The sequence below is a fragment of the Selaginella moellendorffii genome, unplaced genomic scaffold (genome assembly GCF_000143415.4).
Source record: "Selaginella moellendorffii unplaced genomic scaffold, v1.0 SELMOscaffold_63, whole genome shotgun sequence".
Classification (NCBI taxonomy): domain Eukaryota; kingdom Viridiplantae; phylum Streptophyta; class Lycopodiopsida; order Selaginellales; family Selaginellaceae; genus Selaginella; species Selaginella moellendorffii.
Window position 1 is genome coordinate 411,291 of NW_003314324.1, and position 21,325 is coordinate 432,615.

Consider the following 21,325-nt stretch of genomic DNA (forward strand, 5'->3'; position numbering starts at 1 on the left):
GATTCGTCCCAAGGAATTGGGCAAAGCTCCGGTGATGGAGTTGAAGGAGAGGTCGATCTCGCATGTGAGCTCGGGGTGTTCCTTGAGGTTGATGCTTCCAAACCAGGAAGGTATTGATCCTTGGAGCTTGCAGCCGCTGAGAGAGATCGTTGAGAGCCCTGGGAGTGTTTTCAGCCCGGAGATGGCGTCAAAGCTAGTGATATTATTGTTATCAAGTTATCAAGCTGCTAAGGTTGGCCATGTTAGTGGGAAGCCCAGTGAGGTTGTCCATCGAAAGCTGCAGCCTTTTGAGGTTTTTGAGCCCTTGAGCAAAACCATCTGGAATACGACTCGACAGCTGGCTTGCCGAGGCCCAGATTGGAGAGAAGGCCTAGAGACTAGGGGATGCTGCCGCTGAATGAGTTGGACGAGATATCCAGCTTGACAAGTTTGCTAAGACGGCCGAGAGAACTCGGTATTTGTCCGGTAAGCCCAGCGCCAGACAGCCAAAGTTCTTCCAGGGAAGCGAACTGGCCGAAAGAGCTCGGAATGGGGCCATGCATACCTCTGTTGAAAGAAAGGTCCAGTACCTTGAGCTTCTTGAGGTTGCCGAGCGTGTCGGGGCATCGTCCAGCGACGTTGGTGCCTGATATCTTCAACGTCTCAAAGCTGGCAAGCTTGCCTAGCGATGGAGGAATGGAGCCGGACAGCATGGTGACACTTAAGTCGAGATACTCCAAGTTTTGGAGGTCGCCGAGGCTCTTCGGAATGGATCCTGTGAGCTGGGAAATGCGCGAGAGATCGAGACGTTGGAGGCATTTCAGCTCCCCCAAAGACGAAGGAATGGAACCTGTGAGCTTGGAAGAGTCCGAGAGATCGAGCTGCTCAAGGCTTTTCAGTTTCCTCAAGAAGGAAGGAATGGAGCCTGTGAACAAGCTTGATCTGAGATTCAAGACAAGAAGTTTCTCGAGCTTGGCGAGGAACGACGGAATGCGGCCTGAGCCGTCGGCCCTTTCAAGGATGAGGTACCTCAAGCTGGTAAGTTTCCCAACTACGGATGGAATCGGTCCCTCAAATCTATAACCTGTCAGATCCAGCGTTTGCAGTGTGGATGCGAGCTGAGCAAGCAACGATGGCAGTGGTCCGGAGAATAAGTTCCCTCCCAAGTCGAGAACTTCCAGCTGACGCAGCTTACCAAAGGCAGGAGGTACGGGACCATCCATGCCATTATCGTGGACGCTGAGAGTCCGGAGCTGAGAGAGGCTTCCCAGTTCTGGAGGCAGCGTACCTCTTAATCCCATGGACTCCAGCTTGAGCTCGCTCACACGTCCGCTAGCTTCATCGCATTTGACACCAGGGCACAGCAGCTGGATTGCTGGGTCCAGTTGGTAAGCAGCTTACTCCGATCGCCGTCGGCATTTTTGAAAGCCAGCAATGCCTTCTCGTCTTCGCTGTTGCAGGATGCCGCAGTGGTGCCGTGAACAAGGAGCGAAACGAGTAAAACAACGAGAAGTGTCCTAGACATTGCAAGAGAACCTGCAAGACAATGATGATACGAGTGTCTCAACCAAAAACAAGGTTCAGGGGACTCCGACTTTGAACCCAGGGCTGCATCGGAGCCATAGATTAAATCATGCACAGCATATGGTATATGCTAGCAGTTAGAACCGCTAGCATTTCAAAAGGGGGAATCCAAATTGTGGATCCCTATCTCCATTCCATCGTTTTTCTTATCAATACATAGCATTCTTTTACTCGTGCTTCTTCTCTGCCCTTGGAGATCGGGCCATTTTCTCTTTTGTTTTCTTACTAACAATAGATTTCCAGCGAAGAGGAGTTTTCTCACCTCTTCATTTGGCAACCACGGCTTCTGAATTCCCCTTCAGGTTCACAAATTCTTCCATTTTTTTCTCCATTCTCTGTGCGTAGATAGCAAGAACGATCCAGAAATCTACCCATCTCGCCCAAATTCGCCCACATTACGCCCTAATTCGTACATTCGCCCAAATTCAACACGCAAATGCCACTGCCACCATGGATCAACGGCGTCCAAGCGGTTGATGCCCAACGCAGTAAAGACAGAAACTTTCTAGAGGAGATCTTTGAAGAATCTGCAAGCTCTCTCTCGAGATCTCCAAGTCCAATCACCGACGGAGAACACCAACGACTCTCTTTGACAAGAAACTCCAATCTACCAGCACCTTCATCAGCAAACACCTTCAGCAGCTTCATTGGCAAATTCCATCTCCGAGCACAAGACCACCCACTCCAAGTTCGAGACATCAACCCGCGCCCTCGACACAAACCGACACCACTACCGAAACGAACCCATCTTCTGTGCAGTCGTCGACCCAGCAATCCTAGCGTTCCGACACAAGTCCAATTCCTGCGCCCACTCCAAATACCGAAGCACATCCTCAAAACCTACACCAACGACGAACCCATCACTTTGTTACCCGGTATCGGACAACTTGTCGAGGGACAACTTCACAACGCACCACCGATTTTTCGACAACCCCTCCGACAAAGTCAGCAGCTCAGCACTGAAACAACAGTCCGAACTCGGTTCGAAATCAACACGTTCGCTGCAACAACTCTCGCCAATCACGCCATCGCCCAATCCGGACTCGAACAACTCGATGACATTATCGAAGAAATCATTCCAGACAAACCCGAATATCTGAAACTCTTCATTGAACTCCATCTCGGCACCAGCACATGGAAGACTAGTTTGCATATTGCACCAGCACACTCGACCCAACACAAATCGGCTGAACACAACCCAACCCAACACACACCACCGTCGATATTTGCACTGAAAAGAACGAACAAGCTCACAACGACTTTATCAACAATTGGCCCACCGACAGTCTTCCCAAAGTTCTTCCCGAACTGCATGATTGACTGCAGACACAAATCTGACACCGACAACCAGTAGAAGAATGCATGTATCCAAAACCACGAAGAACATCCAGCAAGTCGGAAGAAGACCGACAACGACTTATCCGACGTTTAGATAGAGATTTGAAGAATTTAGAAACAAAGAGAAAGAAAGACCAAGAGAAGTTGAATCAAATTCTTAGACCCTCCAAGAGAGAGAATTACATCCGACACGAATTATTACCGCGAGCTAACTCCGACGAATCAGTATCGGACATCCGCGAAGAATACGACAACTACACAACACCACCGGACACACCACCTGCAGCACCCTCGACAGCACCCACGGAAGTGCCCGAGCCTGAATCAGCACCCTTGACGGCACCCACCAAAGTGCCCGAGCCCAACCAAACATTCGAGCAGTCGACACAGACTACGCCTGAGCAACAAAACATTTTTCAAGCAGCATACAACCACTTCAAAGGTACATTCACCAACCCCATCTACAGTGACAACGAACGACCAATTTTCCCGCCTAGCTTCACAGACTTCACCAGACCAGCACCATTTTCGCCATACCGACCGATCTTCACAACACCAATATATCCCACATTTGCTTCCAACATCTATCAAAGCCCGCTATCAGCAAGACCTTTCGAACACGCTTTCGACTTCAACGCGCCGACGAGACAACAACTCGACTTCACCAATTACAGTCGCACTCCAATATACCCAGTCAGCAGCAGTAAAGACGAACAACCCGAATCGTCCAATAGTCAAGCACTCCACATCAACAACTCACACCAACCTGCCGAACAGCTACAATCATCCAACAACAACGAGATCGACGAACCAATTGTCGACGACAACAATCTTCCACAGCAACCACAATCACCACACAACTATATGATCGAAGAACTCTTTGACAATTTAGAAGAACAACCACAACCAACACAACATAACTCCGACAAGTACGTCGACAACAAGTTCGAACACCATCTTCCGCAAATCAACACCGGCAAGCAACCCGACACCAACGACGACGACGACGTCGACGACACACCCGACAACAGTCCCAACACAGTAGGAACAACAAAGAAGAGTCCACTAAACAACAACAACAATTCACCACCTTCCTCTTACACCACCTTTGCCGTCGACCCTGACAACCCCTTGCTCCAAATCACCTTAGGACTCCACAGTGACAATCTGACAAAACAACCTCGACAATACCGACATTATTACCAACAGCAAATGGCAGTCACTACTGCCGTCGCCAACATACCAGTCGGAAGACATGTCTCCTATCCACTATTTCATGGTCTGAAGTCAGAAGATGCCGAGAAACATGTTGAACAGTTCCGAGAAGCCATCCGAATCAACAACCAGACGACCGAACTTCCATACTATTTCCGATGTACCCTTCGAAAGAGAGCCAACGAATGGGCTCAAACGCTTCCTCAAAATACAAGTTTTGACGACCTCACACTCAAACTCGTAGACCGATTCAAGTCTTCCCTCACTCAAAGCCAACGACTTCACAAGATCCAAAAACTCAAGCAGAAGTCCGGTCAATCTATCGACGACTACACTCAAACCTTCACTCGACATGCTAGCAAATGCGGAAACAGTGCCACCGAAACATTACTTTACCAATGGTACATGCAAGGACTCCGACGATCCCTCCGAGAAGCAGCAACACACATCAACGTTGCCACTTACCTCGAACTCGCAAGAGCCCTTCAAGATGTTCAAGCTCGACGAATGACAGCACAAGTAGATGACACAGATAACTCAGATTCTGATAGCAGTTCCGATGACGACTCTGACGATGAACTCGGAGAGAGCACCAAGTCAAAACTTCAGAAACTCAAGAAAACAATCGACAAGCTCAAGGGAAAAGCCAAGACCAACATCAAAGAATTTCGATCTGGAATTTGGTGTACTAAGTGCAAGAACGAAGGACATCCGGCAAGTGACTGCAAGCTCCAAATCTCCAAATGCCAAATCTGTGCCAAAGAAGGTCATGACGCCAAGACTTGCAGATTTCGAAATTCTCCAGAAGTTCGACAAGTCTCGAACTCTCCCCGACAGCAGTTTCGACAAGCATATCCAAATCAATACTTCGACAATCACCAAGCACCACCTCCAACAAACTGGAGACCGCTCAGAAACAACTTCCAACACCAGAGTCGACAATGGAATGATCAACCTCGCTACAACAACTACAACAATTACAATAACGACTACAACAACAACTACAACGATCGACAATACCTGCCGAACCGGAACTACCCGGCAAACCGAGACAACTACAACCAAGGATACCAACAATACCCAAGATACCAAAACCGAAGATACCAAGGCCAAGGTTATCAAGACCAGGCCTACCAAGGCAACTACAACAACCGACTATGGCAACCTCGACTTCAAAACCAAGGCGGTCCGCCGAGACTTGGTCCACCGCCTCCTCGACAACAAGATCAGAACCAGCAGCAACCACCAACAACAAGGATGGTCGAGACCGACGAACTACCTTATGCCGACAATGACGACTCAGATCCTCAAGTCATGGCAGTACAAACCCGAGCACAAATTTGAGCAGAAAAACAACAACAACCGGACAGAGATTCCGGAGATAGTGAAGAGAAAGGCCCTGAGAGCCCGACAAAACTCCGGGAATGGAAAAAGAAGCAGAAGTTAGCTGCCAAGATACAGCAGCAACTCGCTCTACACCCACCCGAATTAGTGATTTTAGACTCCGACAATGAAGCTCAACCATCACCAGCTCGACAACAATGCCAAGACTCAATACCAGAAAACGGACAGACAAATCGTCCAACATCGACACCGACACCAGAACACAATTCGGCAAACTTCGACAAAATCCAAGCAGTCGCAGAGACTATCCTCAACCAAAATATTCAGATCACCATCGGCCAACTGCTGAAGATTGCACCCTACCTCACCAAACAGCTCACCGATCTGACATCTGCACCAACCAACACTTTGATAGACTCGCCCACACTCAACTCGACACAGACAGCTGTTGACACATTTTGAACCGAGATTCAACCAGGCAATTGTGACATTGATGTTCCGACAATTGACCTACGACTCGACAAATATCTTGTTCGAGGAGCCATAATTGACGGCGGCTCCAGCGTTAATATTATTGAAGAAAGTCTTGTTCAACAACTCAACATTGGCCCAGTTCACCCAGCACCTTTCAATGTCCGAATGGCCGACCACCAATCTGTTCAACCCAAAGGCATCATCCAAAAAGTCAACACCACCATTCAAGGCGTCAAAATACCAGTCAACTATGTCATCCTCAAACTACTGGAGCAGACCGACGGATACTCAATTCTCCTCGGTCGACCTTGGCTCCGAACTGCCCAAGTTTATCAAGATTGGCCCAATGACAATCTTATCCTTCACGGACCAGATGGACCAACAATTGAAAAATGTTTTGTTGCTCGGGCGTAGTCTGTGTCGACTGCTCGAATGTTCGGTTGGGCTCGGGCACTTTGGTGGGTGCCGTCGAGGGTGCTGATTCAGGCTCGGGCACTTCGGTGGGTGCTGTCGAGGGTGCTGCCGGTGGTGTGTCCGGTGGTGTTGTGTAGTTGTCGTATTCTTCGCGGATGTCCGATACTGATTCGTCGGAGTTAGCTCGCGGTAATAATTCGTGTCGGATGTAATTCTCTCTCTTGGAGGGTCTAAGAATTTGATTCAACTTCTCTTGGTCTTTCTTTCTCTTTGTTTCTAAATTCTTCAAATCTCTATCTAAACGTCGGATAAGCCGTTGTCGGTCTTCTTCCGACTTGCTGGATGTTCTTCGTGGTTTTGGATACATGCATTCTTCTACTGGTTGTCGGTGTCAGATTTGTGTCTGCAGTCAATCATGCAGTTCGGGCAGAACTTGGGGAAGACTGTCCGATACCGGGTAACAGAGTGATGGGTTCGTCGTTGGTGTAGGTTTTGAGGATGTGCTTCGGTATTTGGAGTGGGCGCAGGAATTGGACTTGTGTCGGAACGCTAGGATTGCTGGGTCGACGACTGCACAGAAGATGGGTTTGTTTCGGTAGTGGTGTCGGTTTGTGTCGAGGGCGCTGGTTGATGTCTCGAACTTGGAGTGGGTGGTCTTGTGCTCGGAGATGGAGTTTGCCAATGAAGCTGCTGAGGGCGTTTGCTGATGAAGGTGCTGGTAGATTGGAGTTTCTTGTCAAAGAGAGTCGTTGGTGTTCTTCATCGGTGATTGGACTTGGAGATCTCGAAAGAGAGCTTGCAGATTCTTCAAAGATCTCCTCTGGAAAGTTTCTGTCTTTACTGCGTTGGGCAGCAACCGCTTGGACGCCGTTGATCCATGGTGGCAGTGGCATTTGCGTGTTGAATTTGGGCAAATGTACGAATTAGGGCGTAATTTGGGTGAATTTGGGCGAGATGGGTAGATTTCTGGATCGTTCTTGCTATCTGCGCACAGAGAATGGAGAAAAAAAATGGAAGAATTTGTGAACCTGAAGGGGAATTCAGAAGCCGTGGTCGCCAAATGAAGAGGTGAGAAAACCCCTCTTCGCTGGAAATCTATTGTTAGTAAGAAAACAAAAGAGACAATGGCCCGATCTCCAAGGGCAGAGAAGAAGCACGAGTAAAAGAATGCTGTGTATTGATAAGACAAACGATGGAATGGAGATAGGGATCCACAATTTGGATTCCCCCTTTTGAAATGCTAGCGGTTCTAACTGCTAGCATATACCATATGCTGTGCATGATTTAATCTATGGCTCCGATGCAGCCCTGGGTTCAAAGTCAGAGTCCCCTGAACCTTGTTTTTGGTTGAGACAACAACTGTGTCGACAAAAGCGACTAAATCGCTGTCCAGCCACAACTGACCTATTGACTTGGAAGAATATAGTCTCGAAGATGGCCTCGACGACTATCAAGAACAACAAATTCTCACAGCCTACCCCGATCTCGAACCTTTGGCCGAGATCGACCTCTTCCGAATTGTCGCTGACTTCCAACGAGAACGACCCCCGATTACATCAACACTGAAAAATCCAGTCACTCGAGATACAAAACTCGAAGCGCCACCGGCATTCACAGTCAACAACCACAACAAAGTTGCCTACATTCCGTCAATTCCAGCAGACCAAAAACTCGAAAAAGTCAGCCTTGCCGACGACGGCAACGAACACTACATTGTACTCGCCACTGACATCTCGGCAAGTTTTCGAGACAAAGGCATCAATCTTCTCCGAAAGAAGAAACACTTGTTCGCTTGGAGTTATCGAGACCTTAAGGGAGTTTCGCCAAAACTCAGCCTTCACACCATCACCCTTCTTCCTGACTCAAAACCAAGAAGACAAGCAGCCTACCGGATGAACCCGAATCTGATGGAACAAGTAAAGAAAGAAATTGACAAGCTTCTCCAAGTTGAGTACATCTACCCGATTCAGAATCCGATATGGCTTTCACCACTGGTGGTTGTGCCGAAGAAAAACGGCAAACTTCGAATCTGCGTCAACTATAAACAGCTCAACGACGCCACTGAAAAAGATGTCTTCCCGATACCATTTACCGACGAAGTTCTTGATGCAGTCGCTGGACACGAGATGTATTCCTTCCTTGATGGTTTCTCCGGCTACAACCAAATTCACATCGCCGAAGAAGATCAGTACAAGACAGCATTCATCAGTCCATGGGGAGCCTATGCTTATCGACGAATGCCTTTTGGACTCTGCAACGCCCCATTCACCTTCCAAAGGCTTGTTACCAACACTTTCCGAGACTACCTCACTGACTTCATGAGAGTCTTCATGGACGACTTCAGCGTTTTCAGCTCGGAAGATCAACATCTTGAATGCCTGGAGAAATGCCTCAACAAGTGTGAGGAGAACAACATAGCACTCAACCCCGACAAATGCGCTTTCTTCGTCAAATCTGGAGTACTCCTCGGCCACGTTGTCTGCAAAGATGGCATTCTCATCGACAAGGACAAAGTTGACGTCATCTCCAAACTTGAACCGCCGAAGAACCAGAAAGAACTTCGGCGCTTCCTCGGCAAAGTCGGATATCACCGACGATTCATCCACAAGTACGCTCACATTGCCAAACCACTCACCGATGGACTAAAACAAGATGCCCAATGGACATGGACGTCCGAACAGCAACAAGCATTCGATAATCTCCGACTCAAACTAACAACAGCACCGATCCTTGCCAAGCCCGACTGGACACAAGAGTTCCACATTCATGTCGACACTTCCAACGTCGCCACTGGTGCAATTTTGAGCCAAACTCAACACGACAACCGCGATCAACCGATCTACTACGCCAGCCGACTACTCAACCCAGCTGAACGAAATTACACCACCACCGAGAAAGAAGCTCTCGGCATGATCTACTCACTTCAGAAGTTTCGACACTACATACTGTCAACTAAAGTCGTAATTTTCGTCGACCACAAGGCACTCCTTTACCTCATCAACAAGCCAATACTATCTGGTCGAATATCAAGATGGTTCCTTTTACTACAAGAATACAACTTTGAGATCGTCCACAAACCCGGCAAAAATCATGAACAAGCAGATTATCTCAGTCGGATCACCACCGGCGACAAACCCGAAATACTTACCGATGACTTACCCGACTCAAACCTATTCCGAGTTTCAATACCAGCAACCTAGCTCGATGACGTCTTCAGTTACCTCAACTCAGCAAAAGTTCCAGATCAGTACACTACGTCCGACCAAAAGAAGACTTTTGTTGCTAAAACCCGACGATACTCAATCATTGGAGGCACTCTCTACAAACTCGGAATTGACAACATTCTTCGCCGATGCATCAAGCAGCCACACACAACTCAAATCATCAAGGAAGCTCATGATGGACCTTCCGGCGGACACTTCGCTGCTGACACAACCACTCGGAAGATTCTTCAAGCCGGCCTCTGGTGGTCGACACTCTGGCACGACACTGAAGAATTCTGCAAACGCTGCGAAACATGTCAAAGACACCGATTACCACCGAAAACTCAGACTCAACAACTCAACCCAACATTCCCAATGGCACCATTTCAGAAATGGGGACTCGACTTCGTCGGACCCCAAGTCAGCACCCGTCGACGAAATCAGTACATCATCGTCGCCACCGATTACACTACCAAGTGGGCCGAAGCAATACCTCTCCAACATGCCACAGCAAAAGCAACAGCAACCTTCATCTACGAAAATATCATCACTCGTTTCGGCACACCACTTGAACTCGTCACCGATAGAGGCACCCATTTCATCAACCAAACAATCGAACATCTCGCCACCGAGTTCAAACTCCAACATAAAACGTCGACACCATACTATCCTCAAGGCAACAGTCAAGCAGAAGCAACGAACAAAACACTGAAGACCATCCTCAAAAAAGTCATCAACGATTCCGGCAAAGACTGGGATGACAAACTTCTTGATGTACTTTGGGCCTATCGAACTGCGTATAAAGTCACCACCGACATGACGCCATTTAAACTCGCCTTCGGAACAGAAGCCACGGTGTTCCAAGACACTAAATCCCTGTGAGGCATCTCATTCAAGAGTTTTTAAGCTTCTTCTACACATCTACATCAAATAACCAAAAATAACATGATGTTGAAAGAATAGAGTTCCTCTCCCAATAATGCCACTCAAGAATCCCGTTGCATGCAATGCCGTGCTAGCCAGATATGCCCACGCTGGCAAAGTTGAGCAGGCAAAATGTATATTTGACTGAATGGCATGTTGGAGTTTAGTATTGTGGAGTTCACTGCTGCATGTCTACACAGGATCAAGAGATATGGACTTGACACGACGATTTTCTGCCATACCAGCACCTAGTTTCCTGGAACACCATGCTTAATACTTATGCCCAAAATGCAGGGTCATGTTCCATGCTAGAAAACCTTTCGTTGAGATGCCAGAGAAGAATGAAGTTTCTTGGGATGCAATTCTCACTACATTTACCCAAGCAGGGGATTCAAGTTGTTTCACAAAATGCAGATCGCCGGCATAGTTGGATTTGTCTCAGCTCTCAGTGTTGCCAGTATTGAATGTGCTAGAAGTTGCTTTAGCTTTTGATTGTGGCATTCAGCCATGTCACAACCATTACTCCTGCATGATCGATGGCTTGGCAAGAGCTGGTTTCATAGACAATGCAAGAGAACCCATCGCAAACATTTCCCACTTCTTTGGCTGCATGTCAGAGCCTTGCATGGAACCTACATATCAAAATGGGTATCTAGAATTGCTGTGTGCAGCAGGGCCATGTATGCATATCAAAATGGGAGTCTGGAATTGCTGTGAGCAGCAGGGCCGTGGATCCTCTCCTAGCAAATGTATGGGCCTAGCATTGACAGAAAGAAAAATAAAATTGTTGCTTGGTATCTTGTCAAAAATTTTAGACTATAAGTCAAACTCTTAACATTTGTGTTTCAAATTCAAATAATTTTGTCTTTATTGTCTAGAACGCCTTGGATTGTAGTCCTGCCTTCCAACCCTAAATCCCCCAAGCCATAGAATATTATTAGAAAATTTCGTGGTCATTCTCCCTTCTCTTTCCACATGGCAGCTTTGAGAAGCTAAATGAGCTTTATATATGATGGTTAAATGTTATGATATATTAAATGTTAGGCATCCAAGGGAGAGAGCATTTGTGAGAAAGTTATATATTGCTTTAAACTCCCTAGATCTACTTGATGATATGTCAAAATGAGGAGCCATCACACATCCCTTCTTTATTAGGATTCTATTTTGTATTTCAAATAATGCAAATTTATCATCCTTCAAATTTATAGAGGTATCCTATGATAAAACCTTTGCACAAATATCAATGATAAAAAGTTGAAGTCCATAAACTCTTTAACCTCATTCAAGAGATTGCTAAATAACTTCATGAACAAAATAAAATTCACCATCCTAAATAATGCATTAGCCACTTTATTGTCACCTCTATATTTGTATTGGATCTATATAAATATCTATTCCAGGAATTATTGCCAACAAACAAGACAATCATAAAGATCTTATTAAACAATTAAAATACTAGAAAAACTGATAGTTCAAATCCATATAGAAGTTTGATCTATACAAATAATATTGTCATCAGTAAATAGTAGTGATTATAGCAGATATGTCTTTATTTAAAATAGGCCAATTCCACTATATAGCATCAAACTTATGGTTCATATATGTAAAAAGATGCCCAACTTGCAGCAATATAGCCTTAAATTATTCACATTTATCTTGATCACAAGATACTTTTTAAGATAAAAAACTTTAATATAAGAGTAGATATATAACATTGCTTCAATCATTGAAAAAAACCATGAATAATAGCATGTTTTGATGTTTTATGGAGAAGATTAGTTAAGGAGAAACTATCTCTAAGAATTGTTAAAAAACTTTAGTTATATCAAATTAATTACATTGATCATGTATTGTTGAAGGTATAAACTAATCAACTACAATTGCAGGATTAACTCTTACACCATTCACTTAAATCAAATGTTTTAGATCTCTAATCTCCTTCAAGAAAAACTTACATTTGGATAATTTCAAGTAGAGTTTATTATCCTTCAAGAGTTGCAAACACTTTATATATGCATTTCATGTTCCTCCACTATAGAGTTTAACATTAGAATATGATCAACGTAATTAATTGCACACTTCCCTAAATAAGGCTATAATACTTGATTCATCAACTTCTAAAAAGTTAATGAGCATTTGTCAAACCAAATTGCATCACCAAAAATTTCTAGTGACTCATCTTCATCTAAAATTCTATCTATTGAACATCCTTAGGCTTCAAGTCAATCTTCATAAATACAAATACCACAAAGACAATTAAAAAAATTTATTGATATAAGGGATTAGGAATATATTCTTCACCACTTTATCATGCAATCCCATATATCATATACAAACACTATATACCATCTTTCTTCTAAAGAGACTTGCTTATTTAGACTGTTGATCTTCTCATCTTCAATAAAACTAATCCAGGAACCAAGTTAATCAGGGGTAAACCATTCTGAAAATATGTCATAAAAGTCCTTTTAAATATGGTTCACACAAGCCCTATACCCACAAATGTTCTTTAAATCAAACATGTTCAGCTACCCAAGGGAGGAAGGAATGGAGCCTGTGAACAAGCTTGCTTTGAGATTCAAGACAAGGAGTTTTTCGAGCTTGGCGAGGAACGACGGAATGCAAGGATGAGGTACCCCAAGCTGGTAAGTTTCCCAACTATGGATGGAATCGGTTCCTCGAATCTATAACCTGTCAGATCCAGCGTTTGCAGTGTGGATAAAAGCTGAGCAAGCGACGATAGCAATGGTCAACTTCATCATTGAACGTTTGTGGTTTCAATTCTTACTTTTGGAGGTTTGTTCTTTACATTCTTTGTTTATTACATGTCCATTGCAGCAGTAAAGCCCGCCACAGCATTCAAGGTCGAGATAGCCACTGACACTGCTGCAAGGGTGCGCTTTGCATCAAACGGGAAGATCAAGATGTATGGCAAGCTTTCGAGAGTCAAGGATGCTCGGCAAGTTTTCGATCGCATGTGTGACAAGGACTCGCTGTCTTGGTTCTTGATGCTAGCTGTGTATGCCCAAAATGGTCATATGGAAGAGGCCAAGCTGATGTTTTCCCAAATGCCGGAGAGGAGTTTGATTTCTTTCAACATGATGATATCTTCGCTTGGTCGGTGTGGATGTGTACAAGAAGCTTACAAAATCTTTAACAACATGCCTCACAGGGATTTAGTGTCTTGGAACGCCGTGATCTCTGCATATGGCCAAAATGGGTATATCAACGAGACGGTTCAGGTGTTTGATGCCATGCCCGAGAGAGATATGATCTCTTGGACGGTTGTTTTAACGTTGCATGCGAATAATAGAAATTTGGAAGAAGCTAAGAACATCTTTGAGAAAATGCCAGAAAGAGATCTAGCTGCTTGGAACTGTATGCTGAATGCATATTCCCAAAGCGGGTATCCGCAGGAGGCAAGGCGTGTGTTTTATTCTATGCCTCAGAGAAGTCTCATTTCCTGGACTGTGATGTTAAACCTCTCTGCCGTAAATTCTAGTTTACAAGAAACAAAGAACATATTCGAAGCCATTCCAGAAAATAATCTAGTTTCGTGTACGTCAATGATTTCTGCATATGCCCAATCAGGGTATCACTTGGAAGCTAAATCACTATTTGATAGAATGCCATGCTGGAACTTGGTAACATGGACCGCAATGCTGGCAGCATGTGTGCGCGCTGGCAGCATCTTCATGGCCGAGGACATCTTTAAAAAAATGCCATTCAAGAATCCAGTCGCATGCAACGCCATGCTAGCCGGATATGCCCACGCTGGCAAAGTTGAGCAGGCAAAGTGTATATTTGACAAAATGCCATGTTGGAGTTTAGTATCGTGGAGTTCACTGCTGTATGTCTACGCAGGATCAAGAGATATGGACTTGACACGACGATTTTTCGATAAAATGCCATACCAGCAGCTAGTTTCCTGGAACACCATGCTTGATGCTTATGCCCAAAACAGGTATATGGCAGAAGCAAGGGTCATGTTCAATGCAATGGTGGAGAAGGACGTAATTTCTTGGACTATAATGCTTGCTGGCTATGGCCTTAGTGGCCAGAGTTCACTTGCAAGAAAAACTTTTGCCCAGATGCCAGGGAAGAATGAAGTTTCTTGGGATGCAATGCTCAGTGCATGCACCCAAGCAGGGGATTCGATTTCTGTGTTTGAATTGTTTCACACTATGCAGATGGCCGGCATTTACAACCAAGTTGGATTTGTCTCCGCTCTCAATGCTCACGGCCAAGTTGGCAGTGTTAAATGTGCTAGAAGTTGCTTTGTTTCGATGGCTTTTGACTGTGGCATTCAGCCATGTCACCAGCATTACTCCTGCATAATCGATGGCTTGGCAAGAGCTGGTTACATTGACAATGCAAGAGAACTCATCGGAAACATGCCATTTGTTCCCACTTCTTTGGATTGGCTGTGCCTTTTAGCTGCATGTCGGAGCCTCGAGTGTGGAACCTGCGTATCAAAATGGGTGTCTGGAATTGCGAGCAGCAGAGCTATGTATTCTCTCCTGGCAAATGTATGGGCTTGGCATTGATAGAATCTAAGGAAAAAATAAACTGCTGCCTGGATTATGTTGTCAAATTGCTCGAGAATTTAAGACTAGAAGGACCAATTGCGTTTCATGCTTGATAAATTCAAATATTGACAAAATATTTGTCTATATAACACCCAACATTCCCAGGATCTGAGCGTGGACCTCCTGGACCAAATCACCAGAGGCTCTGAGAGATCGCGAGCAACTTCAATCAGACAGATACCTTGCAATACCTAGTGATTGAGGTGTGTGGAAAGTGCAGCAGGCGAATGATGATCCGCCTGAGGGAATGTGTTTGATTCTATGCGAATGTTCTCAAAACTTTTCATGGAAAACTAGAAAACGATCAATGTTTGATGCCTGACGACGATACTTGCTGCCATGATAGGTACTAACAGAGCAAATATTCCTTTGCGCCACGATGCTCACACGAAGCTCTTCCTAGCGGTGGAGATGGAACGCGATGCCCTCGTCAAGGCAACGTGGGGCTGCCTTCTTTGCAATCGACACTCCAGCCGACTCGATCCAACGCCTTGGACTCCTCCAAATCGTGCGGTGCTTCGGTATCCGGCCTAGTCTCGCTGCACCAAACGACGATTAAGTCAATGCAAATGCTACGTCCATATCACCCATGTTTTGTATACACTTCTTTACAGATTGCGCTTCACAGGAACCTTAGACAAGCACGCTTGATTCCTCTGGCAACAGCACGCAACGTAGCTCCGACCTCTCAAACTCCTTGAAGGATCGGTCACCAGTGATGTAGAACGCAAAGGCGGGAGGGGACTTGTCAAGGATGTACATCACGACTCCAAGAGGGAGGCAGAGCATGGAGACGTGTACCGCAGCGAGTGCTGCCACTAGCCAAGCGAAAAGAAAGCCGTAGCTTGGGTAAAGCGTCCAGGCCTTCCCGAGTACTGGGAGCGCCATGGCGAAGACCGAGTCAGAGATACCTTCCCTGCCAAAGAAATAGAAGAATATTAGAGAGCTTTGATTGCTCAAAACTGTCACACCTGTAATCGGATGTCTGGAGATATGGATCTACAACCGCTGAAACGCCTCCCGTGGAGCATCGAAACCAACTAAAGCCATTCTCCACGACACGGAAAGCATCGGCCTCTTTCACCCGGGGGCCGGTTGCTCCCCAAGTTTCGGCTGGTTGGAGCATGATATCAATCCTAAAAACATTCACCAGAAACTTAGAGAACACCATCATAACTGCGCTCTACCTCTTTTTCCCGGCCTGGCGCATCAGGTCTGGGAACTCGAAATCGTAACAAATAGCTCCTCCAATCCGGCCGAGCTCGGTCTCGATGACAGGAAGAATGGGATCCCCTGGAGTTCCATACCACTCCACGAATGGAACCAAGTGGGATTTCCTGTAGCTAAATCCAATGGAGCCATCGGGAAGAACGAGGTCGAAATAGTTCCCGACTCTCCCGGTGCTCGCGTCCTTGTACTCGTAAGTGATGCCAACGTAGGCGCCGTGCTGGGAAGCGATCTGTCCGGCTTTGAATTGGAGAGAATCCCTCTCCTGTTTGAGGTCGAGTTTCACCGCAGCCTCGGACCAGAGGACCAATCGATCGCCGGCTCGGAGGCGCTGGTTCGTCCTGTTGAGCATCACATCCATGTCCTCGTAGAAGAGGACCTTGCCCAGGACGCAAGAGACCGGCACTGTTTTCTTCATCGTGAGGGCGATGTCCTTCTGGAAGAAATCGCCCGAGAAAATGGAGACCCTGGCGCTGCCGTAGAACAAGATCGAGAGAGCAATGGCTCCAAACGCCAGGGAGTGGCCGCGATGCAGCTGCATAGCACGCTTCTTGTCAGATTTCTCCATCTTGGAAAGATTCTCGTCGAGAACGGCCCTGTCGTGGAGAGTCGCCGAGAACCACGCCATGAGAAATGCGATCCCATCGATCCCCCACACGCCGGCGCTCATCACCAGAGGCAAGATTGTAACCTGGGAAACGGCGGGATGGAGGAAGGAGCCGACGCCGCCGAATCGATTCCACAACAACCACGCCGTGGTCCAGATCGACGCGAATACCAGCGGCTGGGACGTTCTTGCTCGGTCAAAACGCTTCCTGTAGCCGATGCTTGCAAGAAATGGGAGGAGAAGAAACATCCACAGCGCCAGTGCCCAGATTATTCCCACAATTGGCACGCTGCTGGCGGTGGAGTTGTCCGGGCTCACCTTTCCCGGGAAGAATGCCAAGAATGCCAGGCTCGCGGCAGTGGTGTGGAGGATGAGCGCCAGGAGAATTGTGAGCACCGCAGAGCTCCATGAGCAAGAATTGTGCGAAATCCCTGATTTGTGGAAGAAATGCAAGAGGAAAAATGGTTGGAGCCAAGAACAAATTGCAACAGATTGGAAACCCGAGAAGAAAGTGCAGGCCACCGAGAGAATGACCAGCAGTGCCACCTTCGTCATGTCTCTTGGTGCTTGTTTGAATGTAGGTGGTAATTTATATTCTTATTATATTCATCAAAATGAAATTATTTATAAAGTGATATGAAGGTTTGTATATTAATATCAGCGTAGTGGGATTTTGGTAGCTGTCAGATTAATTTCAATCTGGACCACTTGCTTTTATATATAATTTAGGATTTTTGGGCTAATTGATATGCACATTTTTTGCATTCCCTTTACATATAAAAAAGCATTCACATTGAGGGCACTTTTAATTATCCCTAACGAGTGCTTGGATTTAAGATTTTAGTTTAGATCTAGCTTTTTCATTTTTTAAATTTAGGTTTTTCCATTTCCTTTCTTTTGTTATTTCCTTTCAGGATTTTGGTTTACATCTAGCCTTTTGCATTGTTTAGATAAACCATTTCTTTCTAGCTTTTTGTCATTTCTGTTTTTTTGCTCTTTCTTTTTCATTCATCTTCATAGTAGATCAGCAATCTCTTTCTTTGACTCTGGAGTAGTAGTTAGTACAATTGCTTAATGCTATGCACTTGCAATTGAATAACCAAACTTAGTTGATGGCGGCGTTTATGGCACGTGGTACAACTCCTCTTGCTCTTGGTGCCAATCTGTGAGACACAAAATCCCTAGGCCCCAAAGTGGAGCCGGAAGGGCGCCACATGGTAGTGGCCGAAGCGAGAGCCAAACGAGCGTAACATGTTTGGACCAAAAGCTCCGACTTGAAAAGTCAAGAGCGGGAGTGAAACTCCCAACGAAGTGCTTGAGGAACGAGCACGAAGTGAGCAAAAGGCGAGGCTCCAAAAAGGGACCCAAAAGGACCAACACATGACACGTGGGAGTGTCCGAGATGGAGTCCGAGGTGGACCCGAGATGGACCCGAGCTGGAGTCCGAAGTGGAGTCCGAGGTGGACCCGAGATGGACCCGAGTTGGAGTCCGAAGTGGAGTCCGAGATGGAGTCCGAGGTGGACCCGAGATGGACCCGAGCTGGAGTCCGAAGTGGAGTCCGAGATGGACCCGAGATGGAGTCCAAGATGGAGTCCGAGGTGGACCCGAGATGGACCCGAAATGGAGTCCGAGATGGAGTCCGAGATGGACCCGAGATGGAGTCCGAGATGGAGTCCGAGATGGACCCGAGATGGACCCGAGATGGAGTCCGAGATGGAGTCCGAGATGGAGTCCGAGATGGAGTCCGAAGTCGAGACCGAGACTGGGACCGAGACCGAGACCGAGACCGAGATCGGGACCGAGACCGAGACCGAGGCCGAGGCCGAGACCGAGCCCGAGCCCGAGTCCGAGTCCGAATCCGAGTCCGAGTCCGAGTCCGAGTCCGAGTCCGAGTCTGAGTCCGAGTCCGGAGCCTGAGAGGGTGAAAGCCCAAAGCGTTCGTCTCCCAGACCCTGGGGGGTTTGGTGAGCTCCAAAAGTATAGTAGGGGGAGGACTGCAGTGGAGCCAGTTTGGCCAGGAAAGGCCAGTTTGGCCCAGGAAGGCCGGACCCAGTGTTGGGTGATGAGATGCCCACTGGGAAGTCCAAGACTAGAGTGAACACGGACCGACAAGCGGGGTAGCTTGGTGAAGTGTTCAAGAGCCGACTCTAGTTCCCCCGGGAGATCGTCTGGCCGATGCTCCCAGTCCAAGTGTGGGTGGCACTACCTACTTGGATACCAAGTGTGGCTCAACGGAACCTCGCTCTAAGCCCATGGCTAGAGCACCTAAAGGCGAAAGGCGGGGAGAGTACCCAGGTGGCTCGCGTAAGGCCACGGTGTTCCGAAATGTTGTCCCAAAGGCCTAGACTGTGGAAAGGAAGAGGAGCAGTCCTCTGGGGTAGTGACCAAGGACACAGTCGTGTGGTGAGGAAGTCCCAGAGGACCATGGGACTTAGTGGTCGGGCCTGTGGGCCTCGATCCAGTGGCAGTGTTGGCAAACACGGCCAGGGGCAAAAAGGGACTTGGTAGGAATTGACAAAGGGACTTTGGGGAAGGCAATTCCCCAGGTCTGTGGGCATCCTAAGGATGCTAAGGAGTGGGTCTAGGATGACCACTCGTGGACCGATAGCCCAGTCTTGGAGAGACGGGATGGTGATGCAAGTGGTATTGGACCACTAGTGCAGCAAAGGTGAATGGGCATGGCCTTAGCGTAACGGGCCGAGATGTCAGTGGTACCTTTGGGTGTCGGTCTTGGGACCGGACACGTGGAGCACTTGGACCAGGTGCAAGTGTTGAGTGGCATGGATGCCATTCTTGGGGCTAACGAGTCCCAAGTCCTGAATTGGACTTAAGGAGGTTGTGAGTGAGACTCCTCCAAGTGGTCGAAGGTGTGGTTAAGTGACTAAAGTAGAATGGAAAAATTAGTCGCTTACAATTTGTATCGGGTCGGAGGTGTGGTTAAGTGACTAAAGTAGAATGGAAAAATTAGTCCCTTACAATTTGGTATCGGAGCTGTTCCTTAGTCCGACTTTTATTGGTGCTCAAGTATATCACCACTAGTGTTGGTATCGGAAGGTCCGAGGAGTGGGCCTATCCTTGAGGAGTAGCAAGTCTGGAGGACATGGCTCTCCATTACAGTTCATGTGTGAACTTGTAGATGAGTGGTGGATAGAAAAGGGCCAATAATGGAACGACTTTGGGATCTTGGGAATAGTGCAAGGTTTTCCTCATATAGTTGAGGTTGGTGCTCATGAATGTGAGACCAAAGGTAATGACCGTGGAAGGTCAAATACGGAAGAGGACTCAAGTCCTTGAAATGGTAGCCGGGGCTACCTCTAATAAATGCTGGAACAACCCAAGGAGTTGGGGGTGTATTAAGTGGATGAGTTGGTATTCTCATCACATGGACAAGCAGTCCTAAGGGGCAAAGGTTGCCCCCAGAGAACAAAATCAAGTGTCGGAGTAACACTTGTGAAAATAGTCCTTTTGAGTAGGACCGGAATGCAAGAAGTGTATTCCAGTGAGCTAGTGCCTCACAAGTAGGACCTTACGGGTTGGTGGATTAACCAAGTCCAAAACTGCTAGACGACTCAAGTAGAGTCAAGGGATGGTCCTAAAAGGACTGATGGAAGCATTTGGACTGAGGTGCGTTATACCCCACAAAGGATGGGGGGGGATCATAGGATCCAAGGATGAGAACAGAGAGTATCTCATCGATGGCAATGTGCCATGCTAAAGTTATGGGAAAGGTGTTCCCAGAAGAAAACAACTTTGACATAAAGTTGTGTGTGACCTCTATGGGGCAGTGCTAACAGATGGTTGGCATGAGAAAGAGCGGTGTTGGTCTTGGCAAAGACTTAGACACGAAGGGAAATGTCATAGAGGTAGGCTCGTGGAGCCGATGGTGTGGAGACACCAAATGTGCCAAGGTGTGATACCTTGAGGCTATGTTGGTGGGTTCATGAGAACCCCTTGCCAAAGGAATCCCAATGGAAATGGGAATGGCATAGCCTAAGCTGCAAAGCATGCAGTTGGAGTGTGGTGACCCAGATAGTGATGGAGGTGTGAAAGCACCAAGCAATGAGTTGTAGGACTTGACAACTATGAGGCAACTAAGCAAGAGGTGCAAAATAACTGATTAAACGGGTAGAAGGTAGCTACCCAAGACTTCTAGTATAGGGAAGTCGGATATACCCTTACGGGGGATAAGTTTCTTATGTTGCGATATAGTAAGTCAATGTCATAAAAGGAAATACTCATTGTCAAGAAAGCCATCATTGGGACACCCGAACACTCTAGAACACCAGAAGGTGGTGTTTGATATCGCGAGGGCAATGGATAAAGCCCAAGGGACTAAGTCCCTAGCGAATGATGGATAGAAGGTGCTATCCAAATGTCCAAGGTTGCAGAGACAGGAGAGGACTGTCTACCCAAGTTGGACAAAGCC

The 21,325-nt window shown here is 46.8% G+C and overlaps 3 protein-coding genes across 8 annotated transcripts; 1 reads left to right on the top strand and 2 right to left on the bottom strand.

Annotated features, from left to right (window-relative positions):
* Positions 1-335: 335 nt before the first annotated feature.
* On the bottom strand, positions 336-1,280 carry LOC9644641 (probable inactive leucine-rich repeat receptor kinase XIAO). Its single transcript, XM_024689689.1, has one exon. The coding sequence runs from the start codon at positions 1,278-1,280 to the stop codon at positions 378-380; it is 903 nt and encodes a 300-aa protein (XP_024545457.1). The 3' UTR covers positions 336-377.
* Positions 1,281-12,996: 11,716 nt separating this feature from the next.
* Positions 12,997-15,138, top strand: LOC112351556 (pentatricopeptide repeat-containing protein At4g02750-like). 6 transcript variants are annotated; one of them, XM_024689637.1, is made up of 3 exons: positions 12,997-13,120; positions 13,174-13,271; positions 13,314-15,138. In XM_024689637.1, exon 3 carries the CDS (start codon positions 13,400-13,402, stop codon positions 15,020-15,022), a length of 1,623 nt encoding a protein of 540 aa, XP_024545405.1. In that variant the 5' UTR covers positions 12,997-13,120; positions 13,174-13,271; positions 13,314-13,399; the 3' UTR covers positions 15,023-15,138. The 6 variants fall into 6 exon arrangements, with proteins under 6 accessions (XP_024545405.1, XP_024545403.1, XP_024545402.1 ...); XM_024689635.1 differs by having other exon boundaries at positions 13,174-13,242; XM_024689634.1 differs by having other exon boundaries at positions 13,180-13,242.
* Positions 15,139-15,619: 481 nt separating this feature from the next.
* Positions 15,620-17,484, bottom strand: LOC112351564 (apolipoprotein N-acyltransferase-like). Its single transcript, XM_024689650.1, has 3 exons — positions 16,252-17,484; positions 16,036-16,200; positions 15,620-15,980 (listed from the first exon to the last, which is right to left on the bottom strand). Exons 1-3 carry the CDS (start codon positions 17,451-17,453, stop codon positions 15,698-15,700), a joined length of 1,650 nt encoding a protein of 549 aa, XP_024545418.1. The 5' UTR covers positions 17,454-17,484; the 3' UTR covers positions 15,620-15,697.
* Positions 17,485-21,325: the final 3,841 nt, after the last annotated feature.

What these genes read in the sequence shown, in the direction of transcription:
- LOC9644641 (XM_024689689.1), bottom strand. Translation starts at nt 1,280, where the DNA reads ATGGGATTAAGAGGTACGCTGCCTCCAGAACTGGGAAGCCTCTCTCAG.
- LOC112351556 (XM_024689631.1), top strand. Translation starts at nt 13,140, where the DNA reads ATGGAATCGGTTCCTCGAATCTATAACCTGTCAGATCCAGCGTTTGCA. An exon ending in GGTCAACTTCATCATTGAAC is followed by an intron (nt 13,243 to 13,313) that starts GTTTGTGGTTTC and finishes TGTCCATTGCAG; the next exon opens with CAGTAAAGCCCGCCACAGCA.
- LOC112351564 (XM_024689650.1), bottom strand. Translation starts at nt 17,453, where the DNA reads ATGACGAAGGTGGCACTGCTGGTCATTCTCTCGGTGGCCTGCACTTTC. An exon ending in CGCCAGGCCGGGAAAAAGAG is followed by an intron (nt 16,201 to 16,251) that starts GTAGAGCGCAGT and finishes GAATGTTTTTAG; the next exon opens with GATTGATATCATGCTCCAAC. An exon ending in CTCCAGACATCCGATTACAG is followed by an intron (nt 15,981 to 16,035) that starts GTGTGACAGTTT and finishes TTTCTTTGGCAG; the next exon opens with GGAAGGTATCTCTGACTCGG.